Consider the following 21564-nt stretch of genomic DNA (forward strand, 5'->3'; position numbering starts at 1 on the left):
TAAATCCAAGTTGTTCCAGTCTATTCTAGTGTGAGGTTAGGGCTGAAAAGTGAGATAAAATCTACCTTCCCTGTTTGAGGGTAATGAGATGAAACCTCAAGATGAAGGAAATGTTGTTAACTACTGAATGTGAGAAAGAGTGAGAAATTTTACACTTTTTTTTTTAAATGAGTGACTTGGTGTCCTGAAGGGGGAAAAGTTCTTTTTTTTTTTTTCAATAGAGTCTCGCTCTGTTGCCCAGGCTGGAGTGCACTGGCGTGATCTCGGCTCACTGCAACCTCCACCTCCTGGGTCCGAGTGGTTCTCCTGCCTCAGCCTCCTGAGTAGCTTGGATTACAGATGCATGCCACTACACCTGGCTTATTTTTGTATTTTAGTAGAAACGGGGTTTCACTATGTTGGCCAGACTGGTCTCAAACTCCTGACCTCAGTTGATCCGCCAGCCTTGGCCTCCCCAAATGCTGAGATTACAGGCGTGAGCTACCACGCCCAGCCAAGAGTTCAATTCTTGATGTAAAAATACCGTAAGTATCTGCAAATCCTAGAGTTTAATAGGGAAAAAAAATCAACATAAAATTCTTTGACTCCAAAATCTTGTTTTCTTATCTGTAATACACACTGCGCTATTGCATTTGCACAGTATGAAAGTTAAAGATAGAAAGGCTTATCAAGTAAGTGCCACAGAACGTAAGGGTCAAAGCAAGACTGACCCATATAACAAGCCTAACTCTAATCTTTGGGAGTGAACACAAGACTTACTTCTATAAAGTCAGCCTTGTTCTTTTAAGTCAGTGGTTTTCACCCTTGAATGTACATTTAAGGGTGAGTTTCTAAAAAATAGTTTCTAAAAAATACTGGTGGCCCAGTCCTGCTCCAGACTAATGAAATCAGAATCTCTGAGAGTTCAGAAACTGGCTGGTTCTAGGGTTCAGCTGAAATTGAAAGCCTCTAGTCTAAGTGCTATCCAGTTTCAAATATGATGTCAACATGACGGCACTGTCATATTTTCCTATGGAAGAAATATTCATAAGACCAGGATTAACAGTCACAATAGCCAGAAACATCAAAATTTTACAAGCTGAATGAGTTTATTATTTGGATATAGGTGATATTCTTAAAGTTAGTCAAATACTATAGTTAAATACTAACCATTAAAAAAAGCTTACTATAACTATATAATACTCATTTCATTGGCTTAGGTATTAAACATTATTTAAAATGTATTTTCTACTGAGTAGTCACCCATTATGTAAAATAATTGATTTTTGGAATTTTCCCATAGCTGTAAAAGAAAAGGCAAATAATGAAACCAGAAATACAAGACACCCTATTACACAGGTATACACAATCAGTTCAACAGGGAGTTTCCACTGCTCAGAGGACAAAGGACTTCTCAGAAACATTACTGCAATCGTATTGCTCATTTCTTACTCAACACAGTACTACTGAAAAGGATGTTGCTATGTTCCCACCTTAACTGCCTTATGTGTTGTTCCTGTTACAGCTGGAGTCAACAAAGGTAAGTTTGGCTTCTGGAAAAACCAAAATACCGATCTTCTTTATTTTTAAACTTGCTCTAAAACTCTTCCATATTATCTGATTCTAAGAATTCGGCAACAGATGCATATTAAAGTTAGAGAATGAGTAACTAAACCTAGTCTCAATTGTATGTTTAAGCAAATAGAACAATAAAAACAAGTTGCATGCAATTTTTAGCATTTTATAAAAATCTACTCACATTCAAAGGAGGCTTACACTAAAATTTTGAGACAAATAATCACAAGCAATCTAAAATAGATTTAATATGCTAATCAACCTAAGTGGCCTAGCCAGGAAAATACTTAGTATTCCAATTTTATGAGATGTCCAAATTTAGAGGAATTTAATAGCTGCTACACTAAGGATAAGGAAACATTAAAGGTTAGAGAAAAATTTTGATTTTGTATTTCTACTTCTTGGTCAGTGAGTTGTAACCAAATATATAACCAGGGAGTAGCATAAACTTACATGATTTATTGTAGATTGAACAGCCTTTACATAATGGTTTAGTTGCCGATCCATTGTAGCAAATTCAACCATTGCCTTGTCCATACTATATTCACTACTCACTTCAGCTGAAAGAAAAAAAAATTGCAATTATTATTTTCCACTTAAAATGCCATATCTGGAAAATGTTGCATCAATATAATCTACATCAGTCAATGGTCTAAATAATTTTGTGGAGTTATTACATCTTTTAAAAAACCTCCTCACCATATGGTGCTTCATTCAAAATTCTAAGAATACACTCAGTAGAAGACAGCTCAAAGGCAGTGGTAGGCTGGAAAGAAGAAAAGACTTGTATTCAGGAGTTCCAGGCTATGCCCTTACTTATATGTCTTAAATCAATCACTATACCTCTCCCAGCCTTTAAGCAGCTCAGTCTTGTATCTGCTGCATAAACTGTGAAGGATTGTTAAAGGTCAAACAGGGAAGATTCTCACTTTTAATAACACTGAGCTAGATTACTTGGACCAAACTTCCTAACGAAAACAACCAAAGACAGCAGCCGGGCACGGTGGCTCACGCCTGTAATCCTGGTACTTTGGGAGACCGCGGCAGGCAGATCACTTGAGGTCAGGAGTTCAAGACCAGCCTGGCCAACATGGTGAAACCTCAACTCTATTAAAATACAGAAATTAGCTGGAAATTGCTTGAACCCAGGAGATGGAAGTTGCAGTGAGCTGAGATCATGCCACTGCACTCCAGCCTGGGCAACAGAGAGAGACTCCGTCTGAACAAGATAAAAAAGAAAAGAAAGAAAGAAAGAAAGAAAAAAGAAAACAACCAAAGATATCAGATACAGCAGGAAAAACAAAAAAAAAAAATCTTAAAAAAAAGACTCACAAGGTAGTAAGAAATAACCAGGGCAAAATCTAGAATAAAACAAAAATGAGAAGTGGGGCAACAGAATGCCAAAGTCACATACTATCCCACAGTAAGCTAAGATCTCAACTCTTTGTATAAAGATGAACCAAAAGTAATCTCTCACTGCTCCCTGGGACCAAAGGGAGGTTAGCCTTGGCCATGAAGCAGAACAGGGAAAAGAGAAGAGAAAACAAACTTGTTTCAGAAAAACTGGCCGTAAGGCAGTCCTCCTGGATTGTAGCAGGCTGGGTTCCCCTAACCAGAATGACCCAGAGACCCCAGTCTCTGACGTTGGTGGGAGGTGGTCTCTGGCAGATAGTACTCACAGGTGTCTGGCAGAAGCAAATATAACTATCATCTGGAGAAGACACTCTTAATCTACATGTCAAATAATCCCTACATATAATTTTTAAGAATGAGCAGATCACAGGAGAAAGGCTGAAACAAAAATAAATACAAAAACAAACAGAAAAACCTTACATACCTATAACACACAAGAAAACAAGCCACTAAGAATAACAGTCAGCAGAAACAGATCCACAAATATTTCAGTTATTGTAACTATCTATATTAGTCAGAATAAGAAACAACTATGTTTACTATGTTTAAAAAATTAAAATATCCTCAGGGAACAGGAGTCTATAAAAAGGGACTAGCAAATTAGAAAAGCAAGGTAATGTTGTTAAAAGTGCTTTTAGATTGTTTCTTCAAGCTCTAAACATAATTTAATAGATTAGGAAAAGATAGTTAACAAAGGATCCTAAAAATTTCAACTGAAAACTTTGAATTTAAGATAACTAAATGAAAAGAAAATAAAGCTTTCTTTAATCACATTTGGGAATGAACCTACTCAAAGACTCGCCATTCAAAGACTCTCCATTCAAATACCTTAGTGCAGACAAATGTCGTTTTTCTTTTCTACTCTGAAGAATAATACCACAGATCATTCCAAAGTCATGAAATAACGTAAAGTCCATTCACATTTGGCTTTTAAAACATACGCTTTAATTTTACAATAGTTACTTATAAGCATATTTCATAGACTGTCTCCTGGGTTAACACGCTTCTGGTAGAAGACCCTTCAGCTTTTACTATCCAGGCATCACAGAATATACATATATCTCAATGTAAGTTTGGGGGTGGGGGAGGGTGTAATGTTTACATAAAGAAAACTTTGTATTTACATTCCCCAAATTAAATATATGTTTAACAAAATGGTGCATGAGAAAAGGCTCAGGTCATACTCCAAATAAAACTGTTAGACTATTACAGTCACAGTTTGTTGTTCTGAAAATTTCTGAATGTCAACAAAATGGACATACTGCTTGGTAGCAACATATATATGTTGCTATATATACAGCAACTGTTTGTTAAAGTCATATTGTTTCATGATAAAGAAGTGAATTTTAAACAATTTACAACCTAATGTAATGGATGTTTTGTAATTTATTTAGGCATTTTACTGTACTTAGTTACATTTCAGTACATTGCTTAGGGGTTTTAGTTAACCTATATTTTTTTCAATTTAAAATAATGAAAAATAGACTACTGGTTTCACACCAGCCTTATCTAGTTAAAGGAAAGTATTGTTTCATTTTGTTTTCCTTAATGGATCAGTATATTTTATGAGTATTAGATTCGGATACTGGAACTGGTCAAAAAAGTGGGTAAAGCTGGTAACCTGAACAAAGACTAACAGGATAAACTGCTTTTCCAAAATTCTGATTATTAGAGGCACCCCAGACTAAACAGACACTCACTAAAGTATCTGTTGGGAGCAAAAGTCTGAAGCATAAGAAATGAAAGTCTGTAAGGGGCGTAAATCAGCGGAAACAGATATAATGTTAGCAATCTCCCTCTGGGATTAAACAAGTTAATTTTCAAAAGCATTCAGAATATACCTAAGATATTCAAAATGCTATAGAAAAGCTGCAAAATGAAATAAATGAGGTGATAGTTCTCATTAACAGGGTCCCATATGTGCTAGTAAGACCTGAGCCAGAGTAACCTGGTTCAAAGCCAAAGAGACCTTCCTGCAAAGGAGGAAATGGGCAAGGCTTGGGTCAGTTTTGACGGCATGAAGCTTAAGGAAAGAATCTTTGGAGTCTAACTGGCTTGCAGGCAGCCTCAGCTCAGGCTCCAGGGCCCAAGAATGTTGGGACAAGCGGCTGAAGAACACTAGTAAAGACTGGTGCAGCCCAAGCAACAAAGGGAACGGTGAACACCAGTAGAGATCAGGAAGGTAACTCTAAAAAGAACTGAGGATCACAGCACACCTGGAAGCAGTGTCCAGTCAGACAACTGTAGTCAGAGGGTCTTGGTCAGCTGTAGCAGGCGGCTGAGAGCCCAGAGTCCTACGAAGAGAACTAGAAGAGACTCCCACAAGAGCATCCTGAAGACAGGTCATGAGAACGTCCATGTCAAGTAGCAACCTGCCACAGCAATTTTAAGATGATTTTTGTAATTCTTTTTTGTTCTTCTTGTTAACCTTTATTTCCCGATTGCAGTAATAACCTCTTGACTTTTGGAGGAGGAAACAAGGGATAAACGCAGAAACACAGAGTTAGTTACTAACTAAAAAGTTGCTGGGGGTTGGGGTGGTTGTGGAGGGACTGATCAGGCAGAGGCTCCCTGCTACTTGATTCCACAGGATATCTTCCCACCATCAAAATTCTCCCACTCTTTCACTGAAAGCCCTTTTTGAGAATATATATCAAATTAAATCCTACACATCCATCAAGGGCTGAGCTCAGGCCCTACCTGCTTTTAAATTATACCAGCCTAGAAGGATTTCCTCCTTCATCTAATTTGCCTTAACACCTACACTCTTGATATCTTGGAACCATGATCAATCTTGCCTTTCTTATCTGCATTTATTTCCTTTCACCAGAGATTTTAATCCATTTGAGGACAAGAAAGATGCCTTAGTGTTCTTAGAATCCAACAAAGAATTATAGCAACTCTTCCTTCAATATTCTTCTAAGGCCATTATATTTCATAAATCTGAAAATTAAGCTTTCACCAAAATATAAATTGTCCTATCAAAGAGATTCAACTGAATTAAAAAGTAAAAGATGACATGTGATACAACTTCACTTGCCTATTTTATATTTTCATTGTGACTTTTCCATAGGAAAAGAGATGGCACCAGCACTGGGGTGGTGGGTAGAAATCACACAACGATGTTCAAATTCAGAGAATGATGACTCCAGAGAGAAAAGCATTGCTGTACAACACTTCTGCAAGTCTGGCATTAGGGAAGTTTAGTGCAGATGATAAAACACGGAAAGTAATGACAATGATTATATATGTATATATAATAGCTATAGCTAACAATTAGGGAACACTATTATGTGCCAGCACTTCATACTTACATCAAATCTCAGGGCAACCTAAGAGTTAGGTAGTTCTATTTCCACTTTACAAATGAGAAAACTGAAGAAACTTGCTCAAGGCCACAGAGATAAGTTAGCAGCAGCGCCAGGCCTCCCACTCTGGCTTTCTAACTGCCAAGTCTGTACACTTGCCCACCTGTACAAAAAGGCATTTAAACACAAGGAGAAGGACAAGCACCTCCAACTCCTCCATGAATATCCAGGGAACAAACCTTCAAGTAGGAGAAAGCCAAAGACCCAGAGCCTCAGCTCAGCTCCCTTGGTGATCTGTTAGCATAAAACAACACTTCCAAGGAGGATACTAGGCAATGCCACTCAGAGGCTATCAGACATGGTTCTGGAAAGCTCTTTCCAAATTCCTTAAGGAATCTGATAACAAAAAGAAAATGATTTTTCCCCTTTTTGAAGATTAATAAGTTTTAACATTGGTGAAAAGTGACCTTTCACATCAGCAAAGCTAATCTGAGGTGCTGTAAAAGCAACCAAGTCACTCAGAGAATGCTAGGAGAATAAGTCAACTCCAGCGGCTAAGAGGTCAAGCTTGTACTAGGCCAAGAGTACTGGCAGCAAGAGAGATGAAAGCAGCTCCAGATTGACTACCAGGCAGTAAATGAAGAGCAGCAGGAAAGAAATGTTCAAGGGGAAGGGAGAGTACTGGAAGGTTTCACGTTGCAGTTACTTCTGAATAGAGCTCAAGTCAAAAATCACTTTTATTAGCCACATATTTGACTCCCCCCACTCCCAGCCCTGCCAAGCGGAGTCTAGGAGACTAGGAATATTCAAATTTCTTCACTGAGCCATTCTGTGAGCATTTATTTATTACAGCCAGACCTTGCTTTCGTTAATCAAATGAACATAAGTGATATATTTGAACATTCATTTACTAGCCAGTAAATACATGGAGAAGTAACACAGTGGGGCCTTGGTGACTCTGTGAGATCTGTCACCTGATACGCCAATTAAGAAACTTTTGCAATAAGTTAGTAGAATAGCTAGTTATCCCCCGCCACTGCCACCCTACAAAATCAAGTCCAAAGGGCACAGATAATCCCTGGTTTACATTATAAAATTCTAGCTGTTTCTATAAGTATGCCAGTGCCAGGGCTGTCATCCTATAAACTTGCATGCCTTTACCCAATGACTCCAGTCACAAGCACAATGCCAAATCACTGTGGACTGAAGTGTTATTCCAACCAAGAAGGGCTCCTGAATTAAACCCATCCTTTAAAGATGGTTTCTATTTCATTTTGCTTTTTCCTATAGAGTGGCAAACCCTGGAAAAACAAAGAATGATTATCAGTGCAGAAGGGTTTGTTTTTTTTTTAAGAGTGAAATGCTCTAATACTTATATAACACAAAAAGTCTCTAAATGGGTGAAGTTGGCCTGCATATGATTGTCCTAAAGTCAAACAAACCTATAATTATGCAATCTAAGCAGCCACACTATTCATTAGACAAGTCATCTGTTATTCAATGTCAAAATCCACTAACAGCAATATCATAACTACATTACTTTTCTCTCTTTTTGAGGTGTTGAATAGGCATTAAAGTTATGTGATCAACAAACATAAAGCAGAAATGGGTGATTTTGTGTTATAATCAAATTCAACTTAAAATTCATGAGACTTTAATGAGAAGATGATGATGAGTGAGGAACAAATAAGTATGAAAGAATAAAAGCAATACTGGTTGTCTCAAATGTGAAAGGCTGGGGCAAGATGAAGGAGAAAGGATCGTCTAAGAAAGGAAAGGAAGGGAGGGAACAAACTAGCTATTGTTATAGATGTAGACTCTCAAGCAAAACCAATTCCAGGTCCTTTGTGGCTAAGAGATGTAGGTAGTAAGCCTGTAGTAATACGGTCCGTATGTAGCACAGCATGGACTCATGAGTTTATCCAGTGCCAGTTCCAGCATTGTCTAAGGTCTGTTCAGTATAATGCCATTTTCTAGGCCACAGGTTAAAAAGCAACAGCAGATGAGGGAACAGAAGATTCTTTCTTTTGGCTTTCCCAAGTCCAGATGGGCATGGCTAACAGACCAATCAAACTTTCATTCCAGAGCAGCAACCAGTTCTGCAAGAAAGGGACAGAAGTGATGTGCTTTTTGACCAACTATTCTAAATAGGGCCCTTCCCTAACCACAGCTGCCCCATAGCTGTAGCCTAAGGCATGCACTGGAGAGAATCCCTGAGGCCCAGCCCTGAGGCTTGTGAAGCAGAGATGAAACAGGTCCTGTAGTACATGGTACCCAGAGCCAAATAAGATCCCTCAACAACCACGAGGTCTTCAGTAGAACTGCCTTTAACGAACCAGACATGAAAATAAAGACACTTTCCCCACCTCTTTTCCCTATTACATCCATATACATTTATCTCTATACTACTTCATTACACTACCAGATAGCATTTTGCTTTGCTCTGCTGTTTCCTATGATCTCAGCTACAAGGTCCTTTTCCAGAATCCTCCCTAATCTCCAGAACAGAAAACACTTCATACCTTATGGGTCCGTAAAACTTCTTTACTTTTACAACTGGGACACCTGTATGTGTGTCTGTGTGTATATGTGTATGTTAGGGAGGCACACCCTGAAGACAAATTTCTCCGACTTATACCTTCCAACTTTATGTCTCTGATTCAACTGTATAGTTTTGCCCATGGCCAAGATGTTTCCTGAAAGTTGGTCCTAAACAATAACAATCGCAGAATCAGGTGTTTTTTATTCTACAAAGCCATGTACAGGCATGTCTGAACAGGAACACCACCAATTATATATAGTGGATTAAATTCAACTCCACGCATTTTATTAGTAAAATACCAGGCTAAGACAAAGCAGACATTTAGCGTCCTTAAGGGGTTGCTGACTTCAATTCAACATGATTCATATACTCAGAAGACTCTGATAAATATTAAATGTCATAAAGTACATATGTCCATTTTGGCAAGGAGGAAGGAAGAAAAGGCGGCAAAGGATTGCCTGATTGTATTCTAAATTCCTTAGAATAAATGGGACGTATATTGGGAGATTTTACTTTCTGAAACAGAATATGAGTATTTCCTAATCTCTTCAAATTAAAACTTGATTTTTTTGTATTTTGTAAATAAGGCATCTATTCTTTTTGGATAAAATAAAACAAATCATAGTATCAAGCATACCCCTGACCCCACCCACCAAAATGCAACACACACACACACACAAAACCCTCTTCTCTGAAACTATAACTCCAACTATCTCTAGCAACACACGCTATACATGCACCTACCTCTATGAGCGTGGGTGTGTGTGCGCGTGCGCTCTTGGGGTACCCTGGGAGCCTAATGTTAAGTAATCACATATTTATCAGGAGTTGAATTTAATGACTTACTCACTTCTTGAGCAATATTTAATAGAAACTTGGTTACTTCTTACTATACTGCACTTTGAACTTGTAATTATTCCCCCACATATATATTAGTGTGGCAAAATTAAAACTGAATACACGGCTGGGCGCACTGGCCCATGCCTGTAATCCCAGCACTTTAGGAGGCTGAGGCGGGTGGATCACCTGAGGTCAGGAGTTCGAGACTAGCCTGACCAACATGGAGAAACCCTGTCTCTACTAAAAATACAAAATTAGCCAGGCATGGTGGTGCATGCCTGTTAATTCCAGCTACTCAGGAGGCTGAGGCGGGAGAATCTCTTGAACCCGGGAGGTAGAGGTTGCGGTGAGCTAAGATAGCGCCATTGCGCTCCAGCCTGGGCAACAAGAGCAAAATTCCATCTCAAAAAAAAAAAAACAACAACAACAACTGAATACACATTTTATAACTGCCACCCACTAGAAATCACAGTGAAGAGTTAGCAGTGCAAGATACAAGCTAGTAAGTGTCAGGGGTTCTTTACAAACACAGTGACTATGGGAGAAATCCTCAAGAAGTAGTCACCTTTATAGTTGCGTTTAGTTTACCCGCCAACACAATTCCCTCATCATTGTGACACAGAAGAGTGACAATGTAATACAGTAACCAAAAAAGCCAGCTCTGGAATTAGATTTCATTCAAATCTAGGCTTTATGAAATTACATGCTAGCTATGTAGTCTTTGGCAAGTCATTTTACTAGAGTCTCAATTTCCTTTTATATATAATGGGTACAATAACAGTACCTACTTCAGAAAGCTGATATGAGGACTAAATGAGATAATGTAGGTAAAATGATCTGCACAGGGCCTGGCTCACATTAAGCACTAACAAAATATTTGTCATTATTATTATTACAGAATAGATAACTATTCTGCAAGTGTAATTAGTCTAAATACTGAAAGCACTTTGCCCTTGGAACCAAAAGGTAGCAAGTGAAAACCATCTTCTTAGCTCTCTTAGCTCTCTGGGCTGTTTTTACTAACTTCTAAAGCATGAAACTGAATTCACAAGACTGCAATGCTCCATAAGAAGCTTTGTAAACACCATACCCCTCCCCCAAGTTCAGAAACTCATTTGCCCAGCAAATGCTTATAGAGCACTCACCACATGTTAGGCAGAGGGGAAAAATGTTCCGAAGCAAGAAGAAGGGGCAGCTAACACTGCCTATAGAAAGAACAGGTTTAGCTGGTGAGGGCAAACTTGAACTGTGTCTTGAAGGATGAGTATGTGTTCATCAGATGTTCACCGGACTGGGGTAGAGGCTAAACAAATGCCTCACTCCTCTCCACAGAGACTGCGTTAGAGTTAAAATGATCAAACAAAAACACTTGGGAATGAAGAGAGGAGAAGGACATAGATTTTTAAGACAGAACAGATCTTCAAGGAGCACTGAGTCTGTGCCAGGCACTCTGCACCTACTACCTTATCCAGTCCTTTGTTACAACAACGTGAATTCAGTGTTGTTAAACATATTGTAGAGATAAAGAAACAGATGCTCACAGACACTAAATCATTTGTCCCAGATGACACAGTTAATAAATGATGGAGTTATGACTGACCTCAAGACTGACAAAGTCAGCATGGAAGGCACATGCCAGTGTCTGGACTACTACACAGAAATCAGTAATATACCCTTCATGCAAAAGTCAGGGAGTAAAGAATAATCTGTTCTGTACCTAAAGGAATTCTCCTAAACATTACCTTCTTTTAGGAGAGAGAGAAAGTGAAAGAGAGACTGATTGACTTAAATAAATTGCTCTACCTCAGAGTGATGAAGACCACGACATCTTTCATTATATAGACAGATATATCCTTAGAATGTATGTTAATATTCTATAAACGACTGTGGTAGTGGTATAATTCAAAATACGTTTGAAATAAATTATATGATGAATTCAATTAATAAAAATCATAGAAATCAACCTTTGCCAGTCATCAAAAGCACTATGAAACTCAGGCTATAGGAATTTGTCATTTTAAAGCATATCCACAGACCCCCTTTGGCTACCTAAAGCCTCCAAATCTTCACGGCCAGGTGTTTTTCATTTGACTTATCTTTTTTCCACATCCTTCTTGTCCATTGCTATCTAATATCTGGTAGACTGAAAAGAAACTGTGAATTTAAGGCCACAAGAGCATTTCCCAGGCAACATAATTTTAACAACTGCCACTTCTCTCTGGTCTTCAAGTCTTTGGCTGTACCCAAGTCTTACCTACAGTTGCATGACCTGGAAACCCAAGAGGCTTAAGAAACAGAGCCTGGCTTTGACCAAATACCAAAGCTCTTGCATGAATTTGTGGCAGCCAAGACAAAAGAAAGTGAGGCTTAAATCTCATATGATTTTTTTTTTTTTTTTTGAGATGGAGTCTCGCTCCGTCACCCAGGCTGGATTGAGTGCAGTGGGACGATCTCAGCTCACTGCAACTTCTTCAAGCGATTGAACCTCAGCCTCCTGAGTAGCTGGGATTACAGGCACCCACTACCACACCTGGCTAATTTTTGTATTTTCAGCAGAGATGGGGTTTCACCACGTTGGCCAGGCTGGTCTTGAACTCCTGACTTCAAGTAATTCTCCCACCTCAGCCTCCCAAAGTGCTGGGATCACAGGCGTGAGCCACTGCGCCTGGCCTTCATATGATTATTGAAAAAATTAAATGAGAATGTAGGTAAAGCACTCAACACGATGCCTCAAACATAAGAGTCTCTTTACAAATGGGGGTATTTTGCTGTATTAACTGTACTTTGCAATATTCCCAATACAAATCTTCTTCTTCACTTAAGCTAGTATCTACTGAATCATGGGACTTCCCCACCCACTTAAAAAATGTTTGTAAAATTAATAAACCATATGGCTAAAAAAGTAAACAAGCACATGGTTGAAAAATTCAAACAGTACCATCTTGTGGTATCTCCAATCCCCAAATGCTCTCCTTAGAGGCCATTGCTATGAGGTTCTTGGGACAGTAATCCCATGGAAATATTCCATGTGTAAGGCATCTCTTTTAAAAACGACTACAGAAATTCAAATACTTACAGAAACAGCAGAAGTAAATTAAAAACAGCTATACCTGAGGAGAAACTACTCCCAGGAAGTTTCACAATGAAAATTATATCTCTGTGCTGTACTCTTCAGCAAGTGTAGGTGAACAGAAAGAAAAATGAATGTCTGGTTCAGTTTAATGACAAAATTTCCATTATAAAATAACAACATAAGGGCAAATAAATACCTGTGGGAAGATGATATGGTTTGGCTGTGTCCCCACCCAAATCTCATCTTGAATTGTAGCTCCCATAATTCCCACATGTCATGGGAGAGACCTAGTGGGAGGCAACTGAATCATGGAGGCAGGTCTTTCCCATGCTGTTCTTGTGACAGTGAATAAATCTCATGAGATCTGATTTTATAAACGGGAGTTCCCCTGCACACGCTCTCTTACCTGACAGCATGCAAGACATGACTTTGCTCCTCCTTTGCCTTCCGCCATGATTGTGAGGCCTCCCCAGCTATGTGGAACTGTGAGTCAATTAAACCTCTTTCCTTTATAAATTACCAGTCTCAGGTATATCTTTATTAGCAGCGTGAGAACAGACTAATACAGAGGACAACACATACTGTATTAAAAATAAAAAATGTGATGCTAAACAAAGATTAGAATATGAGTATTAGTGGAGGAACTTCCATTCACTCATTCGACAAATATTTACTGAGCAGACCATGTGCCTAGCACTGTACAGGGTGCCCTGGACACAGTGGTGAATAAGGCAAATACTGTGTCTTCTTTCAAAGAGCTTTTACAAACCTCTACTCCATGTAAAATTTCCTAAAAAGCCCTGATAAAACTATCTGGAATTTGTTCGGCTCTTAGTGTGATGGCAAAGCTTTTTCCACCGCTGAGCAGTTCTATTTATTAGAGTCCTTCCAAAGAGAGAGCTGATTCAGCGCCTCCCTAGAACACTGCCAGGCAATGACAACAATAAATCCAAATTGCTCGTTCACACACATTAACTTATTTACACCATATGACTTCTGCATAGAGTGATTTTATTTTCTGCTTCATATGGTTAAGGAAATTGAGGCTCAGAGAGGTTAACTACTTCCACCTCAATATCAGAAGCAGGTCGTAAATTCTGGTCCTCTACTCCAGAGCTATAGAAGAGCTACCTCCTGGGTCAAACAGAAAGTCTCAAGTCTCTTCCAGATTCTAGTGCTTCAAAGATCTGAAGGTAGCCATTAAATATCTCCTACCCTGTAAATCTTTGCTTCCCAGGATAAATAACAATCAAATTCCTTTGACCAAGTTGATCTGCCTTACTTAAACATGCTTCAGTTGTCACTTTAAAGATTAACTTCAGAATAAAAAGCAATAACTACAGCCTTAAGTTAAACAATGAAGACTATAATACTACTATTACATTTGCACTACTTGATCACACGCTGGCCTTGTCAATTAAAACAACAATAACAAAAAAATCAGCCAGGCACAGTGGCTCACATCTGTAATCCCAGCACTTTGAGAGGCCAAGGCAGGAGGATCACTTGAGGCCAGAAGTTCGAGACCAGCCTAGGCAACAAAGCATGACCCCACCTCTACCAAAAATTAAAAAAATCAGCCAGGCACGGTAGCATGCACCTGTAAATCATACCACTGCACTCCACCTTGAGTGACAGAGATTGACCAGGTCTCTAAAAAAGAAAATAAATGTAAAAAGAAAAAAACTCAACAAAAAGTACTATTAAGTCAGATCTCTCCCTTCCTATATTAGTACTGCTGAATTTTATAATCTAAAATATAACACTTAAGACTATCAGATTTCATGAATCTGAAATCTGACACTTCATTTCATTCAGGAGGTAAAAAGATCTTTCTGAATTTCAATCTGTTATCTAATTCATCAGCTAGTCTCCCCGATTTTCTGTGACACATAAATTTGACAATGTTATTTTTCTTGTTCTTCTGTCAGGAAGTTAAATAAATAGCAAACATTTACTGAGCACATACTATGTGCCAGACATTATGCTAAGCAATTTACATGCATCATCTCATTTAATCCTTACTACAACAGTCCTGTGAAGAAGACATTATCATTATCGCCATCTTATGAAAGAAAATACAGGCTTACAGAGGTTAAGTACCTTGAACTAAAGTCATATAGTAATAAACTGCAGAAGAAGGACTTAAATCAGGACCTATTAAATAATAGAGACCATTCACCTAACTACTTCAATGATCACCATGGTTTGGGCATAAACAATTTCTATGTTCTAATTTCTATGTAAGACCTTGTCAAATTCACTCTTAAGATTTATGCATGTTAGATCAGAAAACATGCCTACTGTGCCAGAGAAACCAAACCAGTAAAAAAAGGAGCAGGGGAGAATTAGGGGGATCAAGAACAAATATATTAAATAAGTTCATAAATGAGATAGCCACTCAAAAAAGGTTAATTATCTTTAGCTCGCATGTGGATAGCAGCTGCCTTAGATGAGCATATCTCTACACTTATTTTAAACACATTTATACCAAGAAGAAGATATGAATAGGGTCAGCCTCCTTTAAAATAGAAAGTTAATGAAGGAATAGTTTAATTAAACAAATCAGCCCTATACGCATTAAGATTGCAAGATATCTGATAAGAAGTTGATTCGATTATAAGATCCATGATGACAGGCTGTAATCTCTGTTATTTACCTAACTCTCAAATGTCCGTCTAAATGAGAAGTATTTTGTGGGGAGAAACACTTCTTTCGGGAAAGAGAAGAAGTGTCATGATCACAAAAGGAGGGAACTTCATTTCATATTCCTATCTGTTGGAGAATAAGTTCTATGATTATTTTTGGAAAGTAAAAAAAAAAATTTGATTTCATGAAAATAACAGCAAATCAATCTTTTAAAATTTAAATCATTGACACCACCAAAAAATAAGTTATAACTTACTACAAATATCATTACACTTATCCCATTCAATTTGCATTTCTCCTTATATTTACACCTCCACATACTGCAAGTTTCTGAAAAGATGCCTCATATTTTAGAAGGTAACTTTTATTTTTTCCTTACTTATATTGACATTTTAAAGATGTTTTATTTTCAATTTAATTGGCCGAAATCACCAGTGTCTTCCAAGATTGTTTTTCCATCTTTAAAAGCTTCCTATTGAAAAATAACAATAGTTCATAAACACCTAAACCTACTAGAAGCCTTAAAAGAACTCTTTGTTGAATGAAGTAAACTACTTCTATAATGGGAATAAGCACCCACTAGTGTATCTGTGTTTGGATGACAATTATAATGAACTGCAAACTAAGAAATAAAGAACTATTAATATTCACTGAGTAACTGGTTCTGAACTCCAGGGTATCAGTTATAACACTGCAGTACTATTTATAAAATGGGAGGTTCCAATCAATCACATCCCACATACAGGCACCTAGTCTCTGCAACCAAACAGAACCAAACTATATGCAAGACCTAAAACATAAAGTCATCCTAGACTTCTCTCTCTTACTGTCCTCCACATCTAACTAGTCACAAAGTCTACCTATTCTGCCTGCTAAAGTCAAATAGTATTTCCTTTCCAACTATAGCTGCCTTAATTTCAATCTTTGTTTCTTCCTCAGATTACTGATTTGCTTCCTTAGTGATTTCCTTTTCCAATCTCTTTCCTTTTCCTTCTAATAGTTCTTCTATGTTGTTGCCAATTCTCTTTCTCAAGTACAAGTCTGGTGTTACTCTCGTTTGTCAAAAACCTGCCATAATATTTCCACTGGCCATTAACAGGGGCTAGATTTGTCTCCTGTCTCAAACAACCAAAAAAATAAAAATTAAAAAATGTTTTAAAAAGGGTTTATAAGACACTAGACATCATCATGCAAGAAAGAAAGAACAAGAGTGACTAGCATACGAGGTAAGACATATAAATGCCCCACCTTAGTATCCTGAGAGAGCTTCCAGGCTGCAAGGCATGCAATATCAATCAAAATCTTGGCAGACTTCTTTCTAGAAATTGACAAGCCAAGTCTAAAATTCACATGGAAATGCAAAGGACCTAGAATAGCCAAAACAACCTTGAAAAAGACAACACTGGAGGACTAACACTTGCTGATTTCAAGATTTATCATAAAGCATCAGTAATCAAGATAGTGTGGTATTGGCATGAAAATGGAAAAAGAGATCAACAGTATCGAATTGTGTCCAGAAATGGATACATATCTATATGGACAACTAAATGGACAAAAGTGCAAAGGCAATTCAGATGAGGAAAAACAGTCTTCATCAATAAATGGTGCTAAGACAACTGGCTATCCACATGCAAAAAAAAAAAAAAAAAAAAGAAAAGAAAATAATGAACTTTGATCTATACCTCATACCTTATTCCATATACAAAACTTCAGTCAGAAAGAATCACAGACTTAAATACAAAACCTAAAACTATAAAACTTCTAGAGAAAAACAGAAGAAAATCTTTGGGAACTTGGGTCAGATAAAGATTTCTTAGATACAAGAGCAAAGCACAATCCACAAGAGAAAAAATTGGTAAACTGGTTGTCACAGAAATTAAAAACTTCTGTTCTTCAAAAGAATCTGTTTGAGCCAAGCACAGTGGTTCCAGCTTGTAATTCCAGTTACTTAAGAGGTTGAGGTGGACACCTGAGGCCAGGAATTTGAGAACAACCTGGGCAACACAGAGAGAAACCTTGTCCCCAAAAAAATCTTTTCTAGGCTGGGCATGGCGGGTCACAAGTGTAATCCTGGCACTTGGGGAGCCCGAGGCAGGTGGATCACTTGAGCTCAGAAGTTTGAGACCAGCATGGACAACATGATGAAACCTCATCTCTACAAAAAATACAAAAAATTAGCCAGACATGGAGGTTGGCATTTGTGGCATCTGTGGTCCTAGCTACTCAGGAGGCTGAGGTGGGAGGGTTGCTTGAGCCTGGGAGGTGAACTTTGCAGTAAGCCAAGATTGACACACTGCACTCCAGCCTGAGTGACAGAATGAGATTCTGTCTCAAAAACAAACAAACAAAAAATTTATTTTTCATTAGCTGGGTATGGTGGCATACGCCTATAGTCCCAACTACTCAGGAAGCTGAGACAGGAAGATCATCGGAGGCCAGGAGGTAGAGGCTGCAGTGAGCTATGATCATGCCACTGGGCAACAGAGCAAGACCCCATCTCTAAAAACAAAAAACAAAAAACAAAAACAAAAACAAAAACGAATCTCTTAAAAACAAAGAGGCTGGAAGGAAATACTCACAAATCATATATCTGATAAAGAATTTGTATCCCGAGTATACAAAGAACCTTCAAAATGCAATGATTAAAAAACTGGTCCAATAACAAACGGGAACACAAGATTTGAATAGATACTTCACCAAAGAGGTAAATGCCAAATAAGCACATTAAAAGGTACTCAATTTCAATGATCATTAGAAAAATCAAATTAAAACTACTATAAGATACCACTGCATATCTATTAGAATGGCTAAAATTGAGAAGACTGCCTGTAGCAAGTGTTGACAAGAATGGGGAGTGACTACAGAGTTCCCTTAATATACTCCACACACAGATCCCACATTTTCAGACCTGCCATAATACTTCCACTTCTAATAGTAACTCTATTACTAAAAAAGTACATTTAACTACATAATTTAAACCACATTTAATATAATGAAATCTCATCATAATGACACAGAAGTCTTCATAATATAATGTCTGGGAGTCCTCATTACAGTTTTTCTGTTAAGTATGAAAACATTCATCAATACAAATTTTTTACATAATGTACATGAAAGAAACCAGCTTTTAATGTATAATCCCCTCACCAGAGTATGATAGATTTGTATTATAATTTGCTTTCTCTAATCTAGTCATTCTCAAAGTGTGGTTGGACTGAACTAACAGCACCATCACCACCACCTGGGAACTTGTTAGAAATGCACATTCTCGAGTCCTTCCCCAGAGGCCTGAATCTGAAGCCTTGGGGTGGAGCCCAGCAATCTGTAGTTTAACAAGTCCTCCAGGTGATTCTGATTAGTGATAAAATTTGAGATCCACGGTTCTAACGTATAATATAAAGTTAAAAATCATAAATGGCGTTTTCTCTGCGATTCTTTCTGATTTCACAGAATTTCTTTTTTTGTTTGTTTTTGTTTTTTGAGATGGTGTCTTGCTCTGTTGCCCAGGTTGGAATGCAGTACCGTGATCTCAGCTCACTGCAACCTCTGCCTCCAGGTTCAAGCAATTCTCCTGCCTTAGCCTCCCGAGTAGCTGGGGGGAATTACAGGTGTGACCCACCATGCCTCACTAATTCTGTGTATTTTTAGTAGAGATGGGATTTCACCAGGTTGGCCAGGCTGATCTCGAACTCCTGAGCTAAAGTGAATCACCTGCCTTGGCCTCCTAAAGTGCTAGGATTACAGGCATGAGCCACCACACCCGGCTGAATTTAAAGACAAAAATAAACTATTACTTCAAATCAATGTTTTCAACAAATGTAGAACTCAACCAGCTGTTTTCCCATTTTACACCCCTGGATTATTTTAGTCTTTCATTAAGCTAGAAAACCAAAACTGGATGTAAGATCCCAAAATAAAGCATTCCATAGAAATGTTTGTTTTAAAACAAACTTCTACTTAAATATCCTAGTCATTTACTCACATCTATTTTTTGCAACTGCACTGAATATTCCTTCTAAATTTACTAGATTTGCTTCTAATTTCAGCTACAAATTGTCATCCTCTAGTGAATATCTAGTTTTTAATTTAAAATGGATTTTTAAAATCTAATTAATAAATTTTTTAATCGTTTCATAGAGACACTGAAGATAGAAGCAGAATGAAAGTGGAAATTATATTGGATTGAATCAGCATGTCTGAAACTGTCAATTTGCTCTAAGACTTTGAGTTAATAACTTAATCTTACTGGTGCTCAGTTTCCTTATTTTTAAGAGAGTTGGATTAGATGACCTATAAAGTGCATTTCAGACCTAAGGGTCTATAAACCTACAGTCTTATCTCATGCTCTATGTTACTGTACTTTTACATTCATATGACATTGCCAAATTATTTCTTAAGTATTGTACCCATTTTTAACAATTTAAAAATTGGGCTGGGTGCGGGTGGTTCACGCCTATAATCCCAGCACTTTGGGAGGCCGAGATGGATCACTTGAGGTCAGCAGTTCAAGACCAGCCTGGGCCACATGGCAAAACTCCATCTCTACTAAAAATACAAAGAATGACCCAAGTGTAGTGGCGTGTATCTGTAGTCCTATAATCCCAGCACTTTGGGAGGCCGAGATGGATCGCTTGAGGTCAGCAGTTCAAGACCAGCCTGGGCCACATGGCAAAACTCCATCTCTACTAAAAATACAAAGAATGACCCAAGTGTGGTGGCGTGTATCTGTAGTCCCAGCTACTTGGGAGGCTGAGGTGGGAGGATTGTTTACGCCTGAGGAGGTGGAGGTTGCAGTGAGCTGAGACTACACTAGTATACTCCAGCCTGGGCAACAGAGTGAGATCCTGTCTCAAAAAAAAAAAAAAAATTTTTTTTTAATTTAAAAATTGTCTTAAGATACATGCCTCTTCTTAGGATTCAAGAACATTGCTATCACACTGCTTCCTAGAGAGCTGAACACAGAAGAATATGAACAGGTCGGGCACAGGGGCTCATGCCTGTAATCCCAACACTTTGTGAGGCCAAAGAAGTAGGAGAATTGCTTAAGGCTGGCCAATATAGTGAGACCGTGTCTGTACAAAACATTTTTTGAAAAATTATCCAGGTGCAATGGTGTATGCTTATAGTCCCAGCTAGTCAGGAAGCTGAGGTGGAAGAATGGCTTGAGCCCAGGAGTTGCAGTTTACAGTGAGCTATGATTGCGTCACTGTACTCCAGCCTGGGCAACACAGCAAGATCCTGTACCCACCAACCCCCCATAAAAGAAGAAAATGAATACACATATATTTTTAGTTGCTGAAACACCAAAATGGCAATTATTTCTTGGCTTAATTTACCTGAGAAACTATAGGGATGCATGACATGAATCCTCCAAAGCAAAGCTTTTACAATGTTGTTAACATAGACTCTGGAGACAGGCTGCCCAGATCTGAATTCTGGAACTTAAGAACTTTTACTATCTGCAATTCAATTTAGTAAACACACAGGGTGCAGCTACTTGTGCAAGGCACCTCACCATTCAAAGTCAGGGGATAGGGCTCTCAAACTTCACGATGCATCAGAATTACTTGGGATGCTTGTTTAAAATGCAGATTTCTGAGCTGCTTTCAGAAGCTCCAATTTTGCATTTTTAAAATACATATCCCAGGTGCCTCTAAGACTGCAGTTTAAGAAACAATTCTGTAGGGGTTTCAAAGAGACATAATTTCTCCTCTCAAGTACTTACAATCTCTAAGCATTTTTTTTCCATGTTAGAACTCAATGCAAAGCTACCATGGTGTTGCACCAGTTGGCTGGGTAAGGTGTGCATAAGTTCCAATATCTATATCCTGATGTAATGATGTAATTCAACTCTTGGCCTTATATTTGAGATCTGCCTCATTCTCTAAACCCAAGCATCTTTAGTCTCTTGCCTACTGAAAGTTTGTTATATATGAGTGAATTCTGACCTCGGAAAGCAGAACATCTTTAACCCTGATTGCTGACCTATAAATCCGACGGCAGCTTCATTCACCGCTCTGGTCTTAGCCTTACACTGCTGCCAGCAAACATTCTAGTATGTCTTCACTGCATATATTTTCCAAGTACCTACATATTTTCAAAAAGAGATTGCAGTATGTCAAGACCCATGCAAATTTCACTCACAAATAATTATAATGTATCCAAAAAATAATAATGATAAACTA

At 38.1% G+C, this 21564-nt stretch overlaps 1 protein-coding gene across 7 annotated transcripts in view; it reads right to left on the reverse strand.

Annotated features, from left to right (window-relative positions):
• The window catches only part of NSMCE2 (NSE2 (MMS21) homolog, SMC5-SMC6 complex SUMO ligase), a 277617-nt gene that overhangs the window by 214614 nt on the left and 41439 nt on the right, over positions 1 to 21564 (reverse strand). For all 7 annotated transcript variants that reach the window (XM_010363913.2, XM_030937289.1, XM_030937286.1 and 4 more), the window contains one exon: positions 2008 to 2114. In XM_010363913.2, coding sequence (XP_010362215.1) covers positions 2008 to 2114 — 107 coding nt within the window. The remainder of the gene's footprint in view (positions 1 to 2007; positions 2115 to 21564) is intronic.

Source organism: Rhinopithecus roxellana, chromosome 9 (assembly GCF_007565055.1).
Source record: "Rhinopithecus roxellana isolate Shanxi Qingling chromosome 9, ASM756505v1, whole genome shotgun sequence".
Classification (NCBI taxonomy): Eukaryota; Metazoa; Chordata; class Mammalia; order Primates; family Cercopithecidae; genus Rhinopithecus; species Rhinopithecus roxellana.